General features: G+C 40.9%; 1 protein-coding gene across 2 annotated transcripts in view; it reads right to left on the reverse strand.

Annotated features, from left to right (window-relative positions):
* Positions 1–23,997, reverse strand: part of DNAJC1 (DnaJ heat shock protein family (Hsp40) member C1) — an 84,933-nt gene that overhangs the window by 26,025 nt on the left and 34,911 nt on the right. For both annotated transcript variants that reach the window (XM_048511394.1, XM_048511393.1), the window contains exons 7-8: positions 12,163–12,253; positions 10,080–10,246 (exon numbers count right to left, since the gene is read on the reverse strand). In XM_048511394.1, the coding sequence (XP_048367351.1) occupies positions 10,080–10,246; positions 12,163–12,253 (258 nt within the window). The remainder of the gene's footprint in view (positions 1–10,079; positions 10,247–12,162; positions 12,254–23,997) is intronic.

Genomic DNA, 23,997 nt, shown 5'->3' on the forward strand with positions numbered 1-23,997 from the left:
ACACTATTCAAAGTTATATTTACGTTAGCTCAGTTTTATAAGCATGGTTTATCTAACTCTGGCTCATTCTCAACGTTTGTGAAAGACTCAAGACCAGGCCGACTTCCTTTAAAAAGGTGAAGGGGAAAAATAATAAGGGCAGAAGCCACAGACTGCTCATTTGTCTTGGACTAAAACTTACCTAACTCAACTGCCATTTATGAGCACAGAACAAGGACAAAAAGGCTGTCAATTGAAAGATAAGATTTATTCTGACCACAACTGTATATAACTTCAGTAAACAATCCTGTTTTGCTACCAAAGATAGCCTCTAAACTTCATTTTTACACTATATTCTCAAATGGCAAACTGTTCTGAGGACCTGCTAGCAAGCCCCATATATACTTTTTATACTTACTAAGTCCCCATTATAAATTTTATTATATCACTCCACAATTGACTTCATAAGAAGACAAAGTTAGAAAAATTGAGATTTCAGATTAATTTTAAAAACTATATTAGACTAGTTCTGGTGGGTTTTCCGGGTTGTCTGGCCGTGGTTTGGTGGGTCTTGTTCCTAATGTTTCGCCTGCATCTGTGGCTGGCATCTTCAGAGGTGTATCACAGAGAGAAGTCTGTTCTATATGCCAATAAAGGTTTGTGTTGTTGAGAGAAGTCTGTTACACACTGTGTCCAGAGAGAAGGAAATGTTTGGGGTATATACTGTCCATGCTGGCAGGGGCTGATGGGAATTGTAGTCCATGAACATCTGGAGCACCATAGGTTGGCCACCCCTGCAAGCTCTAAGAGCAGCAGAGTAGAGTTGCAGTATTTACATGCTGTCTCTTCAACATGCTGCCCAAGGTGACGTATAAGTAGGCCATAAAATTTGCAATCAAAATGGTACCAATAAAAATCAAAATTTAACTGCTGCAAAATAAAACCTAATACATATAAACAGCAGAGAGCCAGGAGGGAAACCATCCACTTAATTAACTAAAAAGCCTTGGTGAATGGAAAGGTCTTAAGTAAACAACAAAAGGCAAAAGCAGCAAGGAAAGCTGGTGCTTCTCTCAAAGATCTTTTGTTTCTTCTTGAAATCCCCCCCTCTCTCTCTCACACACACAAATGTATACCCCTTGCAAACTCAGCCTCAACAGTCACTGCTACTACTATGTCTGAAAGATGTGTTCATTCCTGCCTACATACCATATTTTATACATTCTCCATGTGGAGGCAAAATCTATATACATTTTCAAAGGAAAAGAAGAGGAAGAGTGGACAAAACTGAGTTTGTAGCATGCACTGTGTGAATTCTGAACACGAGGCATGTGGGGGAGAACATGTGTGCCCACTTTTCTAGGTCACCAATTGCCAATAGCTGGGGGGAAAAAACACCACCCTGAACTCAAGACTGACCTCCAAGATCATAATGTGATGCAGTTGGAATGTTTCAAACAGGATAAAAGAAATAGCTTGGAGATTTCACAATACTCTACAATTACTTTTCAGGTTTTTCTGCAAAAGGAACTGGCTGCCAAGATGACTCCCACCAGTGACCAGATTAAGTTTTCAGCAATCTATCCTATATTCCCTCCTTTCCCAGTGGTGGGATTCAGCAGGTTCGCACCGCTTCCGCAGAACCGGTTGCTAAAATGGTGCTTGTAAACAACCAGTTGTTAAATTATTTGAATCCCACCGCTGTCCTTTCCTCAGTGATCTGGGACAGCCTATCCCTCGAATGACAACCACTTCTCTGAGACCAACTCAGAGAAGATAGATATTAATTTTAAAGGACCTAACAGCTCAGGCCAACGTTGCCAGTCCTCACAACAGAATAAGCCCCAATGCCATGTTCAGGACATGCACCAATCAGCCCCTGTTGATACGTCACTTATACATTATTATTTATGACTGGCCGTGATCATTATCATTTACTTCTTTTTATACTCTGCCATTCTCCTTGATGAGGACACAAACTGGCCCTGCATCATTCTCTGCCAATTTATCATAACAACCCTGTGAGGTAGGTTAGACTGTGTGTGACTAGCTCAAGATTACTCAGAAAAGTTTCATGGTAGAACGAGAATTCAAACTGGGGTCTCCCAGTTCTTAGTCTGACATTCTAACCACCACACCACTCTGGCATTATCCCAATCAAGCAGGAGCTGCTCACAGAAGAGAGCCTCTTGCTGCCATCTGTAACATTCAAAGGAGTACTACCATTCACTAGATGTTGAAGGTGTAAGTGATTCACTTAGGCTCCTTCCGCACATGCAGAATATTGCACTTACAATCCATTTTCAATGCATGTTGAAGTTGTGCGGAATAGCAAAATCCACTTGCAAACAATTCTGAAAGTGGATTGAAAGTGGGTTAAAAGTAGGCCTAACACCTTCAACATCTAGCAAATGATAACACTCCTTTGAATGCATTCCCTTGCACCTTCAACATCTAGCAAATGGTAATGCTCCTTTGAACATTCGTATCTTACTGGTACTGTGAGCATAGGCCTCCCAGCCAAAGGATTTTTTCAGGCATGTCCAGAAGACAGCTTCTTTACCTCCTGGACTGGTGCTCCTGATGTCCATGCCACATTCATGCTAACTAGGAGAATCCAACTGAGAGGGAAACACAAATGTTCATTCAGGCTGTGCAAGTCAGACATACACTACAGGAATCCTCATTATACAACAGGCGACCAGTTCACTTGATCCCATGCAATATCTATGCTGCTTTTCAAGATAGGCTTCAGGCAGATGCCAATAAAGCATAATTGAAAACTCAAAGAAGATTCCAGATATCGGATTTGTTTGTACACTTTATTGCAAGATGTCCTTCTTAATATCTCATTGCAGGCAGCCTTACAAAATATGTTGTTCTCTGCCACAATACTAAGAAAAGGGTTGATTCAGTAAAAGCATCCTGATTTAGACAGCCATGCAGTCCCTATGAGATAGAACTAGCTTCTTAAGAGAACCAAGCAAAAGGGACCAATAGCCCAGGCTGGGAAACTGTCTTCAATTACTCCAGGATAGGAAGCTGCCTAGAGGAAATAAAATGTTATTTGTTGCTTAAGAGATGGCATTCTGATTTCAAAGCAGCATGAATATGCTAAGAAACAAAACAAAAGAGAATAGGTGATAGTCAAGAGCTACACAGGCACAAGATTTTTTTAAAAAATCTACCAAATTTAATCTGTACCTTTCCTTACAAATGACAGAATAGTGAGACTAGATTTTCAGAAAGTTGAATAAAGCATATTTTTTTCACTCACATGCACTCAACTGTTGTCTCTCTTTCTCTCACACACACTCACACAGACACACACAGAGCAGTTTCAATGGAAGGAAGGTAAAAAGGAAAATTACTCAGTTAACAAGAAGAAGAGTTGATTTTTTATACCCCACTATTTTATACCCCGCTATTGTGACTGCATGGTCCCTAGAGCTGGCTCCACGCAGCCAAGTTCACCTGCAGATGATACAACAGTGATTGGTCTCATTCGAGACAACGATGAAACCGCATACAGACGGGAGGTTGAACAACTAGCCTCGTGGTGCCACTGGAACAATCTAGAACTGAACACACTTAAAACCGTAGAAATGGTGGTAGATTTCAGGAGAAACCCTCCCATCCTACCTCCTCTCACAATACTAGACAACACAGTATCAACAGTAGAGACTTTTAAATTTCTAGGCTCCATCATATCTCATGACCTAAAATGGACACCTAATATCAAAAATGTCATCAAAAAAATAAAGAATGTTCTTTCTGCGCCAACTCAGGAAGCTCAAACTGCCTGGCAAGAGCTGCATACAGTTCTACAGAGGAATCATTGAGTCTGTCATCTGCACCTCTATAACTGTGTGGTTTGGTTCTGCAACCCAACAAGATCGACACAGACTTCAGAGAATAATCAGAACTGCAGAAAAAACAATTGCTGCTAACCTGCCTTCCATTGAGGACCTGTATACCGTAATCGGTCAAAAAGGGCTGTGAAAATATTTATTGACCCCTCGTGATCCTGGACATTAACTAGTACAGCTCTTACCCTCTACACTTCGCTACAGAGCGCTGCACACCAAGACAACAAGACATAAGCATAGTTTTTTCCCTAATGCCATCACTCTGTTAAACAAAACTATTTATTATATATTTATTATATAATTACTGCACTACTTTTTTCATCATTCCTATTACCCATCTCCTCCCAATTATGACTGTATGACTATAGCCTGTGCTGACATTTCATTTTATTTTATGATTTTACATTTTAAGTTTTTATTACTATTGATTGTTTCCTGATTGCTTACTAGACCTATATGACAATCATTAAGTGCTGTACCTTATGATTCTTGACAAATGTATTTTCTTTTATGTACACTGAGAGCATATGCACCGGAGACAAATTCCTTGTGTGTCCAGTCACACTTGGCCAATAAAGATTCTATTCTATTCTATTCTATTCTACTTTCCTCTACCTTTATGGAGTCTCAAAGAAGCTTACAATCACCTCTTCTCCTCCTCCCCACAACAGGAACCTTGTGAGGTAGGTGGGGGTGAGACAGTTCAGAGAGAACTGTGACTAGCCCAAGGTCACCAGCAGGCTTCATGTGGAACAGCAGGGAAACAAATCCAGTTTACCAAATAAGAGTCAGCTGCTCATGCGGAGGAGTGGGGATTCAAACCTGGTTCTCCAGAATAGAGTTCACCATCCTTGACCATTACACCTTGCAGGCTACACCATATTCCAAGCAAGGAAACCAAAAGCTAAAGCAACAAATGCCAAGAAGTAACATCAGGTAAAATATAATGGGGGGGGGGGGTTTCCCATCAATTACAATCTTTATTTAAACTACCTGATTTTAGATAAGTTTGAAAATTTAAGAATAAAACAGCTCAGATTGGGAAGTATACATATGATCTCTACACCGGCTACTTAAACTTAAGATCCCCCCATGTTACATAAGCTAGGAACAGTATATATGGATCTAACTAGATGACTGGGCTAGGTTTGGAAGTGACCCAAAGGGCTGTAGATCTGCTGCTAAATTCAGAAAGTGCTGAAGCACCGCTATTGTGACTGCATGGTCCCTAGAGCTGGCTCCACGCAGCCAAGTTCACCTGCAACAACTCAAGCAGAGAGACAACAGGGGATTCAGGTATAGGTGAGTTGGCTTCCCTGTTTGCTCTCAGAGCCAATCAGGGGCTGCTCTTGACCTCAATGGACAGACACATCAGGATTTTTAAAAAATTTCCTGCCCTATCTCCATCCTGAGCTCAGCTGTACTCAAGCGCTACAATGGAGGCTTGCTGTTAAAAATCTGTTGAATACACCAGCTTATAATTCACGCCTCCACTGATTCTAGCACGCACATCTAGGCCGAAGAGGTCTCTCAGTCATATCATGAAGAAAGAAAGTTCCCTAATGAGCATTAAGTTGACTCAGTTGACTTAACACAGCTGGCCACCAATATGACATAAATATATAATACAATCAAGTCCATGGCGCTGTAGCCAGAAGCCTATTTCTAATAAATCACACAGTTCATTTAAAGGATTAGGTCATGCAGTCATATATTTGCTACAGTGGGTTATTTTTTTATTGGCATGCAAGCAGACTTTACTTCACATGTTGATACAAGTAACACACTTCTGGATAGCTAGGCAGATGCAGGTAATTATTATTTTTTAGACTCACATACTTCAATTGTGACGTTCAGAAAATTTTTCCAGGTTCCCATCCTAGTCATATTTTTAAATATAAATCACCAACTACTTCTTGGAGATCCCTTTCTCCAGTTTAAATTGTGGCTAGTTCAGCACATCTAGGTTTGAAATGCAGCATTTTCAAAAGGCAAATGGGAAAAACCAACAGGAACATAAGGTTTGAGGAACCATCATTTTATTATTTACTTTTAAGCATATATAACCATTGATCAAGATAGGTATGGAAGCTTCACATTTCATTCAAACCAGTTATCAGAACGTTCCAAGAGATATTTTAATACCTCTAAAGCTTTCCACTATGTCTAACGACTACACAAGCACCTACAAACTATGCCATATGATATCTATAGGCTACTCTTCTAAAGTAAAAAAAAATCTGCACAGAAGTGCACATTTCATCATAAATCCAATTTTCATTAGCATTCTTTTAGTTGCATTTAAAAATAATTGTCAATAAATGTAAAAGGACATTTTTAAAATTGCTTATTCGAGATACAGTATACTCACTCAAATATAATTGCCATCCACTTGTTCAACATGGGGAAACAGAAGCCAACTGCAAAGCCATTGTTTGTGTAAGAACTTCCAATGCCAATCCTAATTACACTGAAATACTCAAGGAAATAAACTCTTAAGCAGGTCTTTATTTCTTTAGATCTTTTATATGATGAAGAATACTACAGGTTGTATCAACAGGCAGATATTATGAACAATCGCTTAACACGGCAGGGAATCCTCAAAGCCTTTTTGACTCCCTACTCTTAAACATGAGCAACTGCATTTAATTTTGGAAGAGGAAGTTCAAAATATTAAATATTTCACTCCACCCACACTCTGGATCAGACTAGTGACCATCTATTCCAGCACAGTAGTCAACCAGTTGCCCTGGAGAGCCAATGAACTATGCAAACCTTCCAGGTGTTTTCCAGCTGCAAGAGTGCCACTAGTAGCAACAGAGGGATTTTAATGTTTTTGGGAAGGGAAAGAAAATGGCTGGAAGGGTGGAATATAGGAGATACAAAAGTTTCTTGCCCCAGATCCCAGTTTCTCCTAATGTCATGTTGGTGAGGGAGCAAGCTTGTTTTCTGCTGCTCCAGAGACTAGGACCAGGAGTAATGGGTTCAAGGCGAAGGAAAAGAGATTCCACCTAAACGTCAGGAGAAACTTCCTGACAGCAAGGGCTGTTCAGCAGTGGAATACATACCTCGGAGTGTGATGGGGTCTCCTTCTTTGGAGGTTTTTAAAGAGCGGCTCAATGGCCATTTGTCAGGAGTGCTTTGATTGTGTGTTCCTTCATTGCCGGGGGTTGGACTTGATGGCCCTTGGGGTCTCTTCCAACTCTATGATTCTATGATTCACTGGGATCACACTGAAGCTGGACCACTGAACTCTTTCATCATCCTTATTATAAACTATGTCCAGCTTTAATCAAGGCGTTTGACTGTTAAACCCTTTGGGCTAAAGAGCGTTAATGGCCTACACTAGCCCAGAAAGGCTCTAGGCCTTTCTGTATTTGGGTAACTCCCACAATGGTTAATGAATATGTATTCATTAACCATTGTGGGAGTTACCCAAATACAGAAATATTTTAGTTCTGAGTATGGGGGAACCCTATCAGCGTATTACATGCACATTTTAGCTAGCTGAAGCATCTGAGACAGGAAAGAGATGCATTGCATGCACTGGAGATGGAGAAAGAGGCAAATCTCTTCTCTTTAGAAGACACCTTTTTCTATCATCTAAAACAAAGTTTTTTTCACTTTAAGTTTCGTAAGACTAATTTTAGTAATAACAAGTCCCTTTTAAAAACACATTTCTCACCATGCCTCTACAAAAAAAAGACTATTGGAAATATTTTGGCTGGGTTTTCTCATTGTACCACTTTTTCCCTTCTGGAAGAAACAAACAAATTTCATCGGCTGATATCATCACAAACAGCAGTCAAACAGCACAAATGTGTTCAGCTTAAATCCCACATCAAGTTTGCCAAAACACGTTCCCTCTCTTCTCTGGGCTCCAGTTAATAATATAGCAACTTGTCAGACTGACGGCAAAAAGGCATATGATTAAGTAGCAACAAAGTAATACGATAGGTGCCTTAACCGTATAAACCGAGCAACAAACTCATCGGACAAAGAAAGAGAGACAATGACATTTCTATCATCTAATATCCCTTAAATCCTAGCAACAGATTTCCACAATACTGCTCAAAGTAAATACCGGGCACCGATAAATACTAACTAGAAGCTCAATCCAGACAAAGCAAACTACCTATCCTTCTCCACTCCTGAACTGGATCTGCAGAAAATCCTAATTTAATTGTACAGAGAACACACAGCAGAGGAAACAGAACTGCCCATGGTCAGACGCCATCATTTACAGAGCTTTTTAAACCCATTATATTATGTAGAGGTAAGATTCCAGGAAACAAGTTTATTATTCACACAAAATTCCCTGTATTCAGCTAACGCCATTATGAAAGTTCAACCACTCAAGTTTATGCAAGCCACACCAAAAGATGCAGGCTCAGTCAGATAGTTCCTTGCCAAAGGTGTGTGCATCGTTGTTGTGACAAGAACCCAAGTATAGAATATGATCTCTTCCAGGTGTTTACCAAGATTTGCACCCCCTCAAAGCATTAAGATGTTAAAATTTTGCCAACTGAGAAATCATTGATGCAATTTTAAATTCATACAAGCTTCTTAAATATGGAGAAAATTTTCTACAGATGATCACATTTTGGCAAAACTGAATTTCAATGTGTAATTTTCACAAACTGGTAATACTGGTCCCTAGAAAGCAACAGATGAAACAGCTTTATAAAGCTCTCTGGGGGGAGGGGGGTGTCACATGATTTATTATGAGTTTTTAAAATGAGCAAGATTTGGGTTTCCTTCATGCATTTGCAATATATGTTCTGCAAATCCAAGATAATAGTCACTTTTGCTTTCCTGCAGTGCCCAAGACTCACTTCCTCAATGTGTGGTAAATGAATTGCCGTCAATCACAATTGCCTTATTAGGCTCACGTAGAGTCACACACCTACAAATCCATCCCATCTCTTGTGTCTTAGTAATGCCCACTTTGAAGAGCTTTTTGTTCCAATGCCAACAGTCCCTGAGCAAACTACCCACTCACGCTTCCTCCAACCACCTCCAAGACCCGTACATTTCAAAGGGGCAAATTAAAAATGCTTTAGCATTGCATAATATAGCAAACTATCTAATAAAATAGCAAACCATGTGTGAAGAAATTGTATGCTGGGAGAAGTTTGCAGAGAGTGAACATTCTATCTGCGGCCGTTAGGCAGTTGAACTAAGATCTCACACTGTATGGGTTGACTAGAAACTCTCTCTAGGTGTGAATACATTTATGTCAGTAGATATTGTTTACTGTTCTGCTTGAACTTGGAATCTGAGACTGAAAAACTGTAACTACATACAAAACAGTTACTTGGGCTTCAGATACACTTATTTGCTGTAGCTTACTTCTTAAGAAAAGAAGCCAACACTACCATCGCTAACCATTTTAAGGCTATTAATCTGCCAGCCTTGATTTTTGATGGTATTGATTTTATATCAGCTGACTACATGTTCGGTCTGAAAATGTTGTTTTAATTGTTGTTTACCTCTCAATAAAATGTTTACCTTTCAATAAAATTCAAGAACAAAATAGTTTTTTAAAAAAATATTGGCTCTGAGTGCTTCATGTCAACCAAATCAGAATCCATGCAGTGGCAAGGAGTTCCCCTTGCTCTACACCATGAAAACCATTTAGCATCTAGCATGCACTGATCAAATATGGGCATTTCCAGATTATACTTTTGTATACGCATAGCAGACTGAGAGGGGAAGATGTGGCCACTCTCAAAATAACCTAATGTCTTTAAAAGCAACAATCAGAGAGAAACACTGGCTGCATTCGGACAAGCTGTAATTAAACTGGGATTGGACACGAATATAGCTTATTGAACACACCCCTCACCCTCCCTACTTCTCTGCTCCTCACTGGCATGGGACTTTACTGAACATTTCCCAGTTTGATCAACCACAACACCTGCATTTTATTCGTTTTATTTAATTGATTTATTCCCCACCTTTCTCCTTAATGGGGACCCAAAATGGCTAACTTCATTCTCCTCGCCTCCTGTTTTATCCTCACAACAACCCCGTGAGGTAGGTTAGGCTGAGACTGGCCCAAGATCATCCAATAAGTTTCCATGGCACGAGTGGGAATTAAAACCTGGATATTCCAGATACCAATCCAACAGTCTTAACTATTACCCTACGTTGGGTCTGCAGGTGCCTTTGTAATTGGAGTTTATTTAATGCACACAAACCACCAAGATTATAAGACTGTACACTTGCCTTCTTTTTTAGTGACTTGTTTCTGTCTTCCAGCCAGTCATCCATCTGTTCTTCAATCTCTTCAATAGAAGTAACATGGTCATATGATGGTAAGTATTCCTTTGTTTCTGCTGCTGTATATACAGGAAATTCAGGTTTTGGTTTCTTGACTTTAGGTTTCTTCTCCTCTAGGGAAAAAAAGCTGATTTAATGACCACCTCTGCCTAGAACTTTGATACAGACAGTTGCAGCATCCTATTTTTTTAAGTTATCATTGATTTGGCTGTTGTGGGTTTTCTGAGCAATGTGGACGTGGCCTGGTAGTTTTTGCTCCTAACATTTCACCCACATCTTCATCTTCAGAGGCATGTCACGGCGAGATGCATTTCCATCCATCTCGCGGTGAAATACCTCAGAAGATGCCAGCCATAGATGTGAGCTAAACATTAGGAGCAAAAACTACCAGGCCACATCCACATAGCTCAGAAAACAGCCAGTTGATTTCCTTTAACTGGGGCCAAGCTAGGAATTGGATACTTTATACTCTTAAAAGCTAATAAATGATAATGTGTAACTGGAAACAGCCATTCACCTTTTATTAAGCAAATTACAAACACCAATGCAGAATATCATAATGGATCTACCAAACTACAAGGGGTTAGAAGAAGTAATTTAAAAAAAAACTGGGAAAGAGGAATGAGACAAAGAATAAAACCTACACTATGTGTGCAGCTATTGTAGAAACATTATAATCTTCATAGCAGATCAGATCTCCAACTGGCCAATAAGAAGCCCTGTTGGGTAGAAGCTCCACCTGGTCCCACCTATTCTAAAAATACTAGGCAAAAGGTGCTGGTGGGCACCATAGCACCGTGTTCCTAACACCATGTTCCTAACACCTAGCACCATGTTCCATAGGATCCTCAAGGCAAGAGACCTCAAAGGTGAATTGCCATTGCCTGCCTCTGCACAGTAGGCCTGGACTTCCTTTGTGGTCTTCCATCCAAGTACTTACCAAGGCAGACCCTACTTTGCTTCCAAGTTCAGATGACATCAGGCTAGCTCAAACTATCCAGGGCAGGGCCTGTTCTTCTTGCATTATAAGAAATATTTCAAGAAGTAGTTTTTAACAAAACAAAAACAAGCTCTAATACGCCAATATACTAATACACCAAAAGCAAACACTATTACCGGTAAGCATAGTTGTGTCTCTGGAATAGGACTGCAACAAAGCAACAGTGCAATGTTACCCTCTGCAGAGGTACAACCTTCTAAGTACACTCGATGGGCTTAAAAGTACAGTGCTGCTTAGGGTGGCACTAGAAGAGTTGTGAGACATCTCAAAGGTATTATGGAAGTAGCTGTTATGAGCTAGAGATTCTATGGAAAGGCATATGTTACAGCTATAATAATGTTTTTAGTCTTTACAAGTGCCACTGGACTCTTTGTAGCTTAAATGATTCACAGCTTCCCAAAGCATTAAAGCAAATTTCCTGCCATTAAAGGGAGTTGGGGCATTTTGATGAAGTCTCACCAAGTTCCAAGTCAAAATATCAAAGGGGTTAAATACTGGCTATTAATTTTTACATCTAGCAGGTGCATATAATTTGGAGTGCGTTTCATAATAATTAGATGTCATACGAACCTGGAACTGCTAACCTGGAACCACAACTTATTTGAATTGCTTCCAGGCTCAAAATAAAGACAGTATCTCAACAATGACGACTTCTCCAAGAGCCTGTCTTAATCCTTTGTTTGGCAACTTTCTGCATTTCGCTTGCACTTTTCTCAATGGTATCTGTTAATTTACTGACTTATTTGGATGCAACATTAAAAATTTTGTGGATGCAACATTCAAAGACAACGTTCAGCAACTGCAGAGTACCCAACTAGATACACCAGCAACAGTTTATCTGGAATGCACTCAGTAACCACAACTTTGCAATAGGTATATATATTTCACACATTCCATCTCCGATTATCTCTTAGAAAGAGTATTTTTGTAGTAGCAGAAAAAGGAGAAAAAGGAGGAGCAGCAGCAGCAGAAGGAGAAGAAGGAGAAGAAGAAGAAGAAGAAGAAGAAGAAAGAGCAGAAGAAACTCACTCAGAAGTGTTTCCAGTTCAGCTCTCTCCTGGGCCTCTTCCTTCTTCTTCATTTTTGTTTCCTTATATTCTATATAAAGGTTTCTGGCTTCCTTTAAGAAAATGTTGCAACAATATTAGTTTCTCAAAGCAGCTGCATCAAAACATTATATTTTAACCACAGAAATAAATCACTGAAGGGCAAAGTGATTCTTGGGCTAATTAATCCAACATTTAAACAGTGGAACTTATACATAAAAAGCAAGATGATAAAGTGCTTCTCCCTGTGAGGCAGGAAAGTGACTGAATTGGAGGGGGCGACTTCCACAGGCAACAGGACCTAGCCCACCCACCCTAGCAGAGGGAGGGGGCGGGAGGGGTGGCATGCAAGGGAGGGGAGGGGACCCAGCATCTGGACATGGCTCACCCACCCTAGTGGAGGGAGGGGGAGGGGAAAGAGGGAGGGGGGTGGCATGCAAGGGAGGGGAAGTTGAAAGTTTGTTCCTGCCCTCCTTTTAAAGTGATGAGAATTACACAGAAGGCATCCTCCAGCTCAGGGATGAATGATGGGATCACAAAGTAAGAAAGGAATTTTGCCACTGCAAATGGAGATCCTCCCTCCCCCTGCCTGCTATGCTCTCAACTGGTACTCCAGTACCTGTCTACTACAGAATATTTGAATCATATAAAGTCAATGCAATAAACTCCTCCAGGAAGATGGTAGATATGCTCCACTATCAAGTGGATTAAATCTTGCAACATACAACAAAATTTTTAAAAAGCTTTACATTAATATAGACTCAACTATTTAATATTAAGGTATTCTTGTAATACCGTTGAAAATTTAAGTGGGTAAAAGCATGGGTTCTCGCTTCCAATTTGAAATTATCAAATTATTTCGTTCTTACGCACAACACAGCCAGACTGTGTTGCCGAGCTGTATTTTGCTATTAGTAAATCTCAAACATGATTGCTTATCATTTTTCCACAATGAGTTTTGGAGATCACATCAAATGTACGGAACTGATAGACCATGGATGCATTTGCTGCAGTTTTAACTTGCATGCAGTCAATCAGCATTTAACTTTACACCCTTTGACACCGAAAGCCAATATTTGATGCTAAATTCTGGAACAGAATCTATTATTGCTTATGCGACCTCAAGACATAAAGCACCAAGGGGTACCTGTCAATCTTTCTAGTGTGTCATTCATGGAACAACTGGAATAGAAGCTCAAATGAAAGACAACAGCAAATAGGGGTAGAGCAAAGAAAATCATAAGCAGTAGCCAGGCAAACACAGACTAATAATTCATACATTAAGAATTGGAATGACCACTGCCCATAAATAACTCCCCCAAAATTTGAGAGCTAATCACTGGAAGTTATAAAGAAAAACTTCCCATAAACAGATAAGCAGAAATTTGTGGTGGGAGGAAAGAACTCTCTCGTAAAACGGTTAGCGTGGTATCAAAACACTTATCACGTGCTCTGTTTTCATTGCTTTATGTGACTGACGCTTTTCTCCCTTTGTGTCAATAAGGAAAAGATTATTTTACCTATATAGTTACTTCTTTATTGTGTATATGCACACACATATATGAATGCATGCACCCATCCCCAAGGCAAGATTTGATTCTGCAAGCAACTCACTAAGATGGCTTTAGGCAATCTACTCTCTCTCTCTCTCTCTCTCTCTCTCTCTCTCTCTCCCTCTCTCCCATGTCTGCAACAACAATGATAATGGTCTACCTTATAAGGCTGTTAAAGATTATTGGGACAATAAGTGCAAAGCACTCTGAATACAGAAAGCACTGCAAAAGTACTCCACTAGTGTTATTATTACTGTCCTGTTATATAATAAAAATAAGTGTGCGCCATCAAAACACAACTGACTCATGACCACTCCAGGACCATGATGTTTTCAAGGCCGGAGATGAACAGAGGAATAGCAACCCCCGCATTCTCTGGTGGTCTCTCATCCAAGTACGAACTTTGGCTGTCTCTGCTTTGGTTTCTGAGCTCTGATGAGTCTAGGATTGGGCAAGTCTAGGATATCAGGCTGCTGGCTTCCAACCTGGTGGAATAAACTCCCTAATGAGATCAGGGCCTTGCATGATCTAAATCAATTCCACAGGGCCTGCAAGATGGGACTATTCTGCCAGGCATTTCCATCAACCCAGCCGGGCTAGATTCCATCATAGATGGCCTCTTGTGGGCAAGAGTATCTGCTGCCATCTTTCATTAGGTTGTTGTCTATTATATTGTCTACCGTACTATATTATACTGTATTTTTCTGTCTTACTGGATTTAGCTATTTTATTGTTGCTTTAATTGTATTCTATTTTTAAGTGATTGTACGAGGCCCTGAGCCCTGTGGAGAATTGGGCGGGGTAAAAATGTGAAAAAATAGATTAAAATTAAATAAATAAATATTATAATGATCCCGAGCAACACCATATGCTATAGTTTTAATCTAGATTTTAAAAAACTCAACCAAACAACTTGAAAGGATAACACAGAAATCATATACAGTTTAGCAAATATTCTCCCCAATTCTCCTGGTATTTTCTGAGTCTGTTTCATTCTACCATCAATTCCCTAGAATTGGTCAGTTTCTACATTGTTGGGGTCACTATGTTCTCTAGCAAATTACAAGGATTGTTAAAACATGCGTTGTTGAACTATTTGACTTGTATTTCATCTATTGTGAAAAAAGGTAGGCAAATCTGTGGTAGATCTAGAACTATCTTATGGAGTCTGAACACCTAATGGCCAGGGCTTCCCAGTTACAGAGCTCATGGACTCAGGCACAGCCAAGATATTATATGCAAGACTGAAAGACAGATATACAGTCTGAGAAATATAAGAAAACTCCATCTCCCAAACTTGAAAAAAACTTGTTTCTTTACTTGTAGGGAAAAAAGTTTTACCACCTCTTGATTCATTAAAAATTAGGTAGCTATCAGGAACCAAACAGAATGATTCTAGGGGAGATGACTAGAGCCCACCACTGCCCACTCTTCCCCGACTTGGCAAGCTAGCCAAGCCTCAAACAATACTAGCCCCAAACAATACCAGCCTCTTCCCTAAGCACTAATCTTTTCTCTCTTCTTCCTGGCCAATTCAGGTACATATAGCAGAATTCTAGTAGTGAGCTGCAATTCTTTAGCAATCCTCTCAGTCCAGACAGATGCAAGACAATTATGCAGCAGTCACCCTCAAAAAGCAAAGGATTTGGCTTCTGTGATCCCACCATTGGCCTTTCATTAGACTTGGTTGACCACCATGGGACACAGGATGCTGGACAACAAGAGCCACTCGTCTGATCCAGTAAGACTCTTTTTATGCTCTTGCCTTACTATTTGGTCAAAAGTTGTTTTCCACTTCACATTATAATGTGAACAGAGATGTAGGTATAATTTTTTTTAAAAATGGACTGAGATGCAAAAGCAACAGCAGAGTGTTTCTGAACAAAGCTTGCCTTTTGAAACTAACTCAAAATCTGTTTCAGATCTTTAATTGGCCTGGGCTTTAAAAGTGTGAGCGGAGTCAGGTATCTTCTGAACTAATGTTTTTCTTCCAGGTAATTACAGCAGTCAAGAAATTACAACACCTGTACATCATTGACTTGAGTGGGTATCCAAGCTAACACAACAGAAAGAATAATTAACATGTCATGATGTTTATGAAAATCTGAAATCGCTTAACAGAGAACTTTCAGCAAGAAATGCAATGTCTGTTTTTAAAAAGCCCTCGATTCCAGGTGGAAACTATTGTAGGAGTCACAATATATGTCATAGTGATATAGTACATACAGTTCAAAAAGAATGAGCTGGCTTCTCAGCATGGTGTAGTGGTTAAGAGAAGGTGCACTCTAATCTGGAGAACCGGGTTTAATCTCCCGCTCTGTGACTTGAATTGTGGAGGCTTATCTGGTGAACCAGATTAGATTGTGCCTCCATCACATACCAGCTGGGTGACCTTGGGCTAGCCACAGTTCTTTGGAGTTCTCTCAGCCCCACCCACCCTTCAGGGTGTTTGTTGGGGGGCGGGAGGGGAAAGGAGATTGTAAGCCCCTTTGAGTCTCCTTACAGGAGAGAAAGGGGGGATATAAATCCAAACACTTCTACTTCTTCTAAAATACTATCCACCAGAGAATTAACGTGCACTGGCTACTGTTAAATGAAGCAGTTATGCAAGAGCACAACAATGCTCCTCTGGTACCCTCATTCATTTGGGTACAGCAGGTACCAAAGTATCTTGTGGACCTCGCTGCAGAAGGTCTGCAGGTAATGGAAGAACTTCATTCTAAAGCGTATCATTTCCGTGGAAACCACACAGTAATCTTCCTGTTTCATTGCTGCAGAAACCTAATAAAAGATGCATAACAGAACTATCCCGGCATCCAGAGATTTGATGTGAAATAAATGCAAGCTTGCATTTTACAAATAATGGAGATGGGCAAGTACAAAATTGTTACTTGGTAAATAAAGATCTCTTACATACATTGGGGGAGAGAGAGGAAGAGATATGCTGCCCATTAAAAATTCAAATCCAAAAGCAATCATTTCAAAAATGCTAATCCTTGCTTGTAAGCCATGCACTAACTGCTTGTTTTATACATAAGCAGTAGCAAAGGGGCATCTCTTAATCTGTTAGAGATAGTTAAAATATAAGCCATACAAATAACCAGCAGTTAAATGCTTCTCAATTCATACTATTTTTATTTTCCTTTTCTTGGAGAATTCCACCTTTGGCTCACCAAGCTTTCTAACAGTTTTTCACCTTGCTCTCAACCAACTGTATTCAGAAATGAGAACTACTGAAGTTAATGGGTTTTTCTCAGAAGTGTGGTTTGAGACAGTCTACTATGAAAAAAAACCAACTCAAATGAATTCAACATGAATTTGTAGACTATTGCTGAACCATTTTCATACCAATTTTTAAATATAAATCCACCCATTTTCTAATTACACCCAAAGATTTGTTTTGCTGAATTTTCTGTCTTCCTTCAACAAACAAGATGAAGGATGTTTAACAGATACTCAGAGCACAGATTTGTTTAAAAATAAAAGTTAGCATTTTTTACTCAATGCAAATCAATGCTAATCACTCAAAAACAATTCTAATTTCTTAATTAGGTGATCAGTGTTTTCCTCTCTCCTAACTACATATCTGAGAATTATTTACTCCTATTTATATCCTAATTTTTTTACTATCGAGTCATCAGATAAGTGATTCAACACTTGATGAACTATATATTAGACCTCATTGCTGAGTGAATATTTTAGCTCCTGCATGAGAGGGCCGGAAAATGTCCTGAGGGCCAGGCTGAGAAGAGCCAGGAGCTGCTCTTCCTTCTCTTGGATGGTGGACTTAGTGACCCAATGGCCAAGATTACCAGTAGCTTTTCTATTTCTAGGAACACGTCTGACTAGTTCAAACTATTCAGGATCCTCCTTGATCTGAGATTGCAAATGCCTAAGCAGACCAGGTGCTCGGGAGAAGCAGCAGAAGGCCACTGCTTTCACATCTTGCATGTGAGCTCCCCCGGTGGGCCACTGCGAGTAGCAGAGTGCTGGACTAGATGGACTCTGGTCTGATCCAGCAGGCTCTTTCTTATGTTCTTATGTTCTAGAATAGCTTGATTTTTTATGACTGTGCTGGTACTTTAAATGTGGAGCATTACGGTCAAACCCCCCCCCCCAATAAATCTCATTCAAAATGTGGTGCTGAAGGAGAGTTTTACAGATATTATAGACTGCTAAAAAGACAAATAAGCCGGTTCTAAATAGAAACAAAGGCTCCTTCCGCACATGCAGAATAATGCACTTTCAAACTGCTTTTAATGCTCTTTGAAGCTGCGCGGAATAGCAAAATCCACTTGCAAACAGTTGTGAAAGTGGTTTGAAAATGCATTATTCTGCGTGTGCGGAAGGGGCCAAACTTAAAGTCTCCCTAGAAGCTAACATGATTAAGTTGAGGCTATCATACCTAAGTCACATTATGACAAGAGTCACTGGAAAAGACAATAACGCTAGGAAAAGCTGAAGGCAGAAGGAAAATACTTCTTTCTTTTATAAGGAAGCCAAAGCCCTCGGTTTGCAAGACCTGAGCACATCTGTGAACAATAGGATGTTTTGGAAGACATTAATTCATAGGGTCTTCATAAGTCAGAAGCACTTACACGCACACAAATCTTACATGTTCCCCTTTTGTTTGATCAGAGACTGTCACAACAGCAGAAAAAAAGTAGGGGAAGAATCAAGGTCCTTTTTTAGAAAACATGGCAAGGATACTTCTCATCATGCACCAGAATTCAGAACTGTACCACTTTCTAACCGTATTAGGGCCAATTCATAATGTATAAACCAATGTTCTCCTTGAATGGCTAGCTAGACACATGTAGTCTTCTCCCTACTGGCTTGGCACACTTGCTTAAGCCACATGAAGCTTCCTTATGCCAAGACAGACCACTGGTCTATCTAGGTTAGTTTTTCTGTGGCCTCCACAGTTTTACATCACTTCCTCCTTTCAACTGGAGGTTGCAGGAATTGAACCAGGAACTTTGTGCAAGCAAACCCACTCCTCTACCACTAAGCCAAGGCCTCCACCCCAACCTAACTGGAGTGTTTTACTAAAGCTCTGAAACAGTGGATGTTACCTATGAGGTTGCCTCGTACAACATACCATCCACATTATTATTGATCAGTCAAGTCATATATGACGTAACTTGGTACTGCAGAAAGCCCATTCACTTGCTATACACCTGCATTTGTACTTCCAGGGGGCATAGCTCAGTAGGACAGTTTTGGATACAAAGGCATCCTTAATTCCATCCTCAGCAATTCAAGGTAAAATACAATCTCGGGCTTAGGAAACATTTCTGTCACAGTATCTGATGAAGGGAACTTTGACTCTCAAAAACTTACACCACAGAAATCTTGTTGGATTCTAAGCTGCTACTGGACTTGAATCTCTTTCACTGCAGACCAACCCAGATATCCTTTGACGCTCCTGAAACAGTTATTCATTCTTGAGCCATAACGACACTGAATAGACTCCTCTTGAATGATAAAGTGGAAATCCAGAAACATTTCTGTTTTAAAATGTTGTTTATTTCTCATTAGAAGTTTCCTCAGCCTAAAGAATGAGGTGAAGACTTCTGGCTTCTGGCACCACAATGGTTGAGACTCTCCTAGGGGAGAGATGACCCTGTTGTCTCTTTTTTGCTGAGTGATGTATATGAGTGACAGTAGCCCCCTGGATTAAAGAAAGCTACCAGAGAGAAAGGCACTGTGCTCTGCAGACATGGGAGTGGAGGGGCGAGGGGCACTGGAAGAAAGCCATAGGCCCAGCCCTTTTGCTCATCGGATTCTGCCTATCACCATCTTGGCAATGGGAAGAAGCAGTTTTTTTAAAACTACTTTAAGTTATAAGTGATGCTGTTTTTTTTCCTGACGAAGATAAGAAATGAAAAAGGAAGACTAACCTTTCATCATGTAGTTCACCCAGCAAGAATTTCCTTCTTACCAACAGATAAGTACAACTGAGTTATGTGCCTGATTTATGAACTGCCTCATAAATTTCGCCATGTTGGAACGATGAACAGTCAGTTATTCACCCGCCCTAAGGGATATCACTGTGCTCCCGAGCATTAGAACTTCCTTCCCCCTTCAGAAAAGGGAGACAGGGATTCAAAATTGTATACCAAATTTAGCTTTGACCACTTGGTAACGTATGTATTGGCTTCTCAGTGCACCAGAAATCCATCTTACTCCACTTGCTTGCATCTTCCACAAAATGAATTACAAGTAAAGCTCTCAAAAAATTATGCGCTGAAACCTGCAGACTTGCGCACCATTTTTCTTTTCGCTTGGGAGACCTAACAGCAGCAAAGCAAAGAACAGTAAAATGACAAAGGCTAACCTGTGGATGTGCCTACAAAGCAGTTTTCTGAAGTAAAGAACTACCTTAATTATTTTAAGTGCCTACATGTATTTTTCCCCCTCCCGAGGTAGGGCAAAGGAAGGGGCAGAAGAGATGAAAAACATTCAGCTGGATAAATGACAATCAGATGCAGGTAAGCAGCTTTGCAACGTGATTCATGTAAAAGGATATTTCGCTGCCCTACCTCTCATATATCTTTTAAGATATATTAAGAGGCACAGACCTGGATCTAAATAACCTTCTTAACAAGCTGAATGTGCTTCCACTCTGAATGCGAGGCGGCAGGAGTGTGTCTGTGTGCTGCCAATTCCTGACCCCAGCTTGTGGTCCTGCGTGTCCCCCCACACCATTTTGCAAAATTGAAGAATGCTCTGCAGCAGCTTGTGATGCAGCAGGTGAGTTTAGGGGGAGGGGAAGTGCCAACAAGTTCCAGTTGATTTATGGCAACCATGTAGAATCTTCAAAGCAAAAGACTTTCCGAAGTGGCATGCCATTGCCTGCCTCCGCACCAGGACACTGGAACTGCTTGGAGGTCTCCCATCCAAGTACTAACCACAGCCAACCCTGCTTAGTTTTCCAGATCTGATGAGACTGGGGTAACCTGGGCCATCCTAGTCAGGGCAGTTCAGAGTAGGGGAGTAAATCCATAGGTGAAAACAGGCAAAAAAGCTATAATTTTTGTAAATATACAGGCAAAAAAGCTATAATTCCCTTTGGCGAAAAGGTGCAAGTCACCATTATGAATGTTGGGAAAAAGGCAGGAAATGTTCTTCAGTCTTTAACTTACTCTCCTCTCTCGCCAGTGCTAGCTGACCACAAGGGGGGGAAGGTGAAGGGGGGAAAAGAGACACAGCAAGGAAAAGAACTGGAATAGCTGACAATCGCAAAGCCACAAACACACAAGCTAAGGAGTCGGTTGAAATACATGCTCTCCCTTCAGAGGCAGGAAAAATACTGAAGTAAAATGGAGTCATGTGAGAAGGACAGGAAGTGGGGAAAAACTAGTTCTTCCCTCCCTGAGAAATGGGTATGAAATCACCCACACAAGATGTCCTCCACCTCCAGGAGAACCTATAATTATGTCTCTAATGCATAATGGCAGAAAGGCATTAAAGGAAGCACTCGATGCTCGATTTCAAGAACGTAATCTCATTTTTATTCCCAGACAAAATAAACCTTTGTTTAATTTACAGTGCAATCCTGAAGAGAGTTACTCCAGCCAGAGCTCACTCATTTCAAAGGGGTTAAACTGGAGTTGTTCTCTTTAGGATTGCATTTAGTTGCCTAAATAATTAAAGAGACAAACTAAACATACTCTTTCTCTCTACATTTAAAGATTTTTATTTAGGGATTAATTTAGATTTGCTAAAATAATGCTTTTCTCCCAATCTAGACTTTGCCCAGTCTAAGATTCGATGCCATTCAGAGCTTGGCTGAATGTCCAAGAGCACATGAGCCTGTTGCTTTAAAAACAGGTAGCGGCCAAGGCTAGAACTACTCCCCACCCCTCCCCCCCAGTTACACCTGATACACCAGCTGTGTCTCTTCTCAGAAAGGAGGAGATCTTGCCACAAATATCACTGCTTTTGTAACCTTGAGGATAAGCTCCAACAGACTCTGCATGAGACTGCATTCTTAAGAGCGTTTGGAAGCTTGAGCTGGTAAAAAATGCAGCAGCGTCCTCTGTATTTTGCTTCTCTTTGTTAAAAGCAGCAATGACCAAACCCCTGATAAATGGGAAACCGGCTCTGATTTCTCACTCTGAAATGTTTTGTTTGTTTTTTATTTAGGAAACATAAGTCACTTTTCCGGGGCTCAAAGAGGTTTATACAGAATTTTGAAAAAATAAACTCAGTAAATCAGAAGTACAATCTGTAGCGAAACACAAGCCTTCCTGATTAGATTCGCCAAGGTTTCATCAGAATTTAAAAAAGTCTTGCTACCTTTCCAGAGGTAGAGCGGTGAGAGAGCCAGCATGGTGCAGTGGTAAGAGCAGCAGAGTCTAATCTGGAGGACCAGGTTTGATTCCCCTCTCTACCACACAAAGCCTGCTGGGTGACCTTGGGCCAATCACAGTTCTCTCGGAACTCTCTCAATCCAAGCAGAGGTGGGCAATAGCAAACTACCTCTGAATCTCTCTTGCCTACACAGGGTGGCCAACCTATGGTGCTCCAGATGTTCATGGACTACAATTCCCATCAGCCCCTGCTCCAATTGGCCAGGCTGGCCATAAGTCAGCTTTGACTTGATGGCACCCCATACACCTTTTCAAAACACAGAAACAGAGCAAGACCCTCTGGAGATCATTCCATGACACTGAGTATGACAAAGGATCCTGCTCCAGCATAAGGATCTTCAAACTAATACAGACAGAGTACACAGAAGAAGACCTGATCTTCAAAGTAATAACAGCACCATTGCCTCTAACGGGACTGATCCCAAACTTATGAATGTCTGCATGTGGAGGCTTTATACAAATGCCTGAACAGCACTGATAACCACACCAGACCCTTGTGACAACAACATATGCCAATCCTCATAGATCCAGGGCATACCAAAACATCAGTCATAGTGAATCACGGTTGGTACAATTCCCCAACCACCACCATAAGGTAAAAAGCAGACTGTATACTTTGACAGGGTATGCAGGGTCGGTATAGGTCCTGATTGCATCCGCCAGTTCCAAATGGTAGAGGAGTTACTTAGCAACTTGGCGTTTGACAGAACCAAGAAAGAGGAAGAATTGCGAGATAAGGAACCTAGAACCAAATGCTCAGAGATCAAATCAAAATAGAATCCTTAGGTACATATACATGGATGGGAACTGCCTTAAACTGAATTAGATGCTCTGAGAGAAGGCAGCACTCCATGATTTCAGACAGAGGTCTTTCACATCAAATACTACCTGGAAATGTTTAACTGGAAGTATTTTTCCACAAGCAAAGCAGCTGTTGTACCACTGAGCTATGGCTCCCCTCCATGTGCCTCACCTGAACTTTCCATCTTACTGCAAAAAAACATATCATCCTTCTCCTTGTACTTCCTCCACTCTGTCCACTTATTACTGCTACTGACATCTGTACCAGGAAGTCCATACTTAATGGTCTACGACCTCTAATGTTGTTCTTTGGTGACTGCACCCCACCCCAGTCAAAGGATCTGTCTCCACATCCTGCTTATGTCAGTGGAGGGGACTCTGCCTAACCACATTTTCTTCCAAGCCCTATGAAACAGCAGTGACTGTGTAATCCTTGAAGGGTGAAAACTGCTTAGGGGACAGTGTGAGCCTAGTGCCGGCCTAAATGCCACTTGCGCCAGTGCAGGGGCACTTGCACTGGTGTTGGGGAGCCATGCAGTAGTGCAACTCCTGGGCCCCAGTGCAGATGCAGTGGCAGCGCTCTTCTTATGCAGGAGCTAGGACAGCCACAGTGCTTTTCTGGTGCAAGAGCAGAAAGGTATGTTTCCAAAGTCGGTTTCCGGAGCCTTTTCAATTTGGGAACACCCCCATTTGTTGGGGCACACTTACACCAGCAAAATCGGAGGTGAAGCCCACTGAGTTGCATAGGCCATTGAACGGCACTTTCTCAGGGGAAGGGGCAGCACACAACTACTCGCCCCTCCACCAGACTTCACCATAAAGCTTAGTCTAAAAATGCAGGTGTTACATTTGTCTCTTCATGTAAGATTTGTCACCACAGCAAGCCCATGATGGTTTCCTCACCATCTGCTTAGCCTGCGGCAATTAGAACATTTCATCATATTATGAAAAGACAAAAGTCACTGGAAAAATCAATAATGCTAGGAAAAGTTGAGGGCAGCAGGAGAGGAGGAAGACCCAACATGAGATGGACGGACTCAATCAGTGAAGCCATAGTCCTCAATTTACAAGATCCAAACAAGGATG

This window comes from Sphaerodactylus townsendi, linkage group LG11, assembly GCF_021028975.2.
Source record: "Sphaerodactylus townsendi isolate TG3544 linkage group LG11, MPM_Stown_v2.3, whole genome shotgun sequence".
Classification (NCBI taxonomy): Eukaryota; Metazoa; Chordata; class Lepidosauria; order Squamata; family Sphaerodactylidae; genus Sphaerodactylus; species Sphaerodactylus townsendi.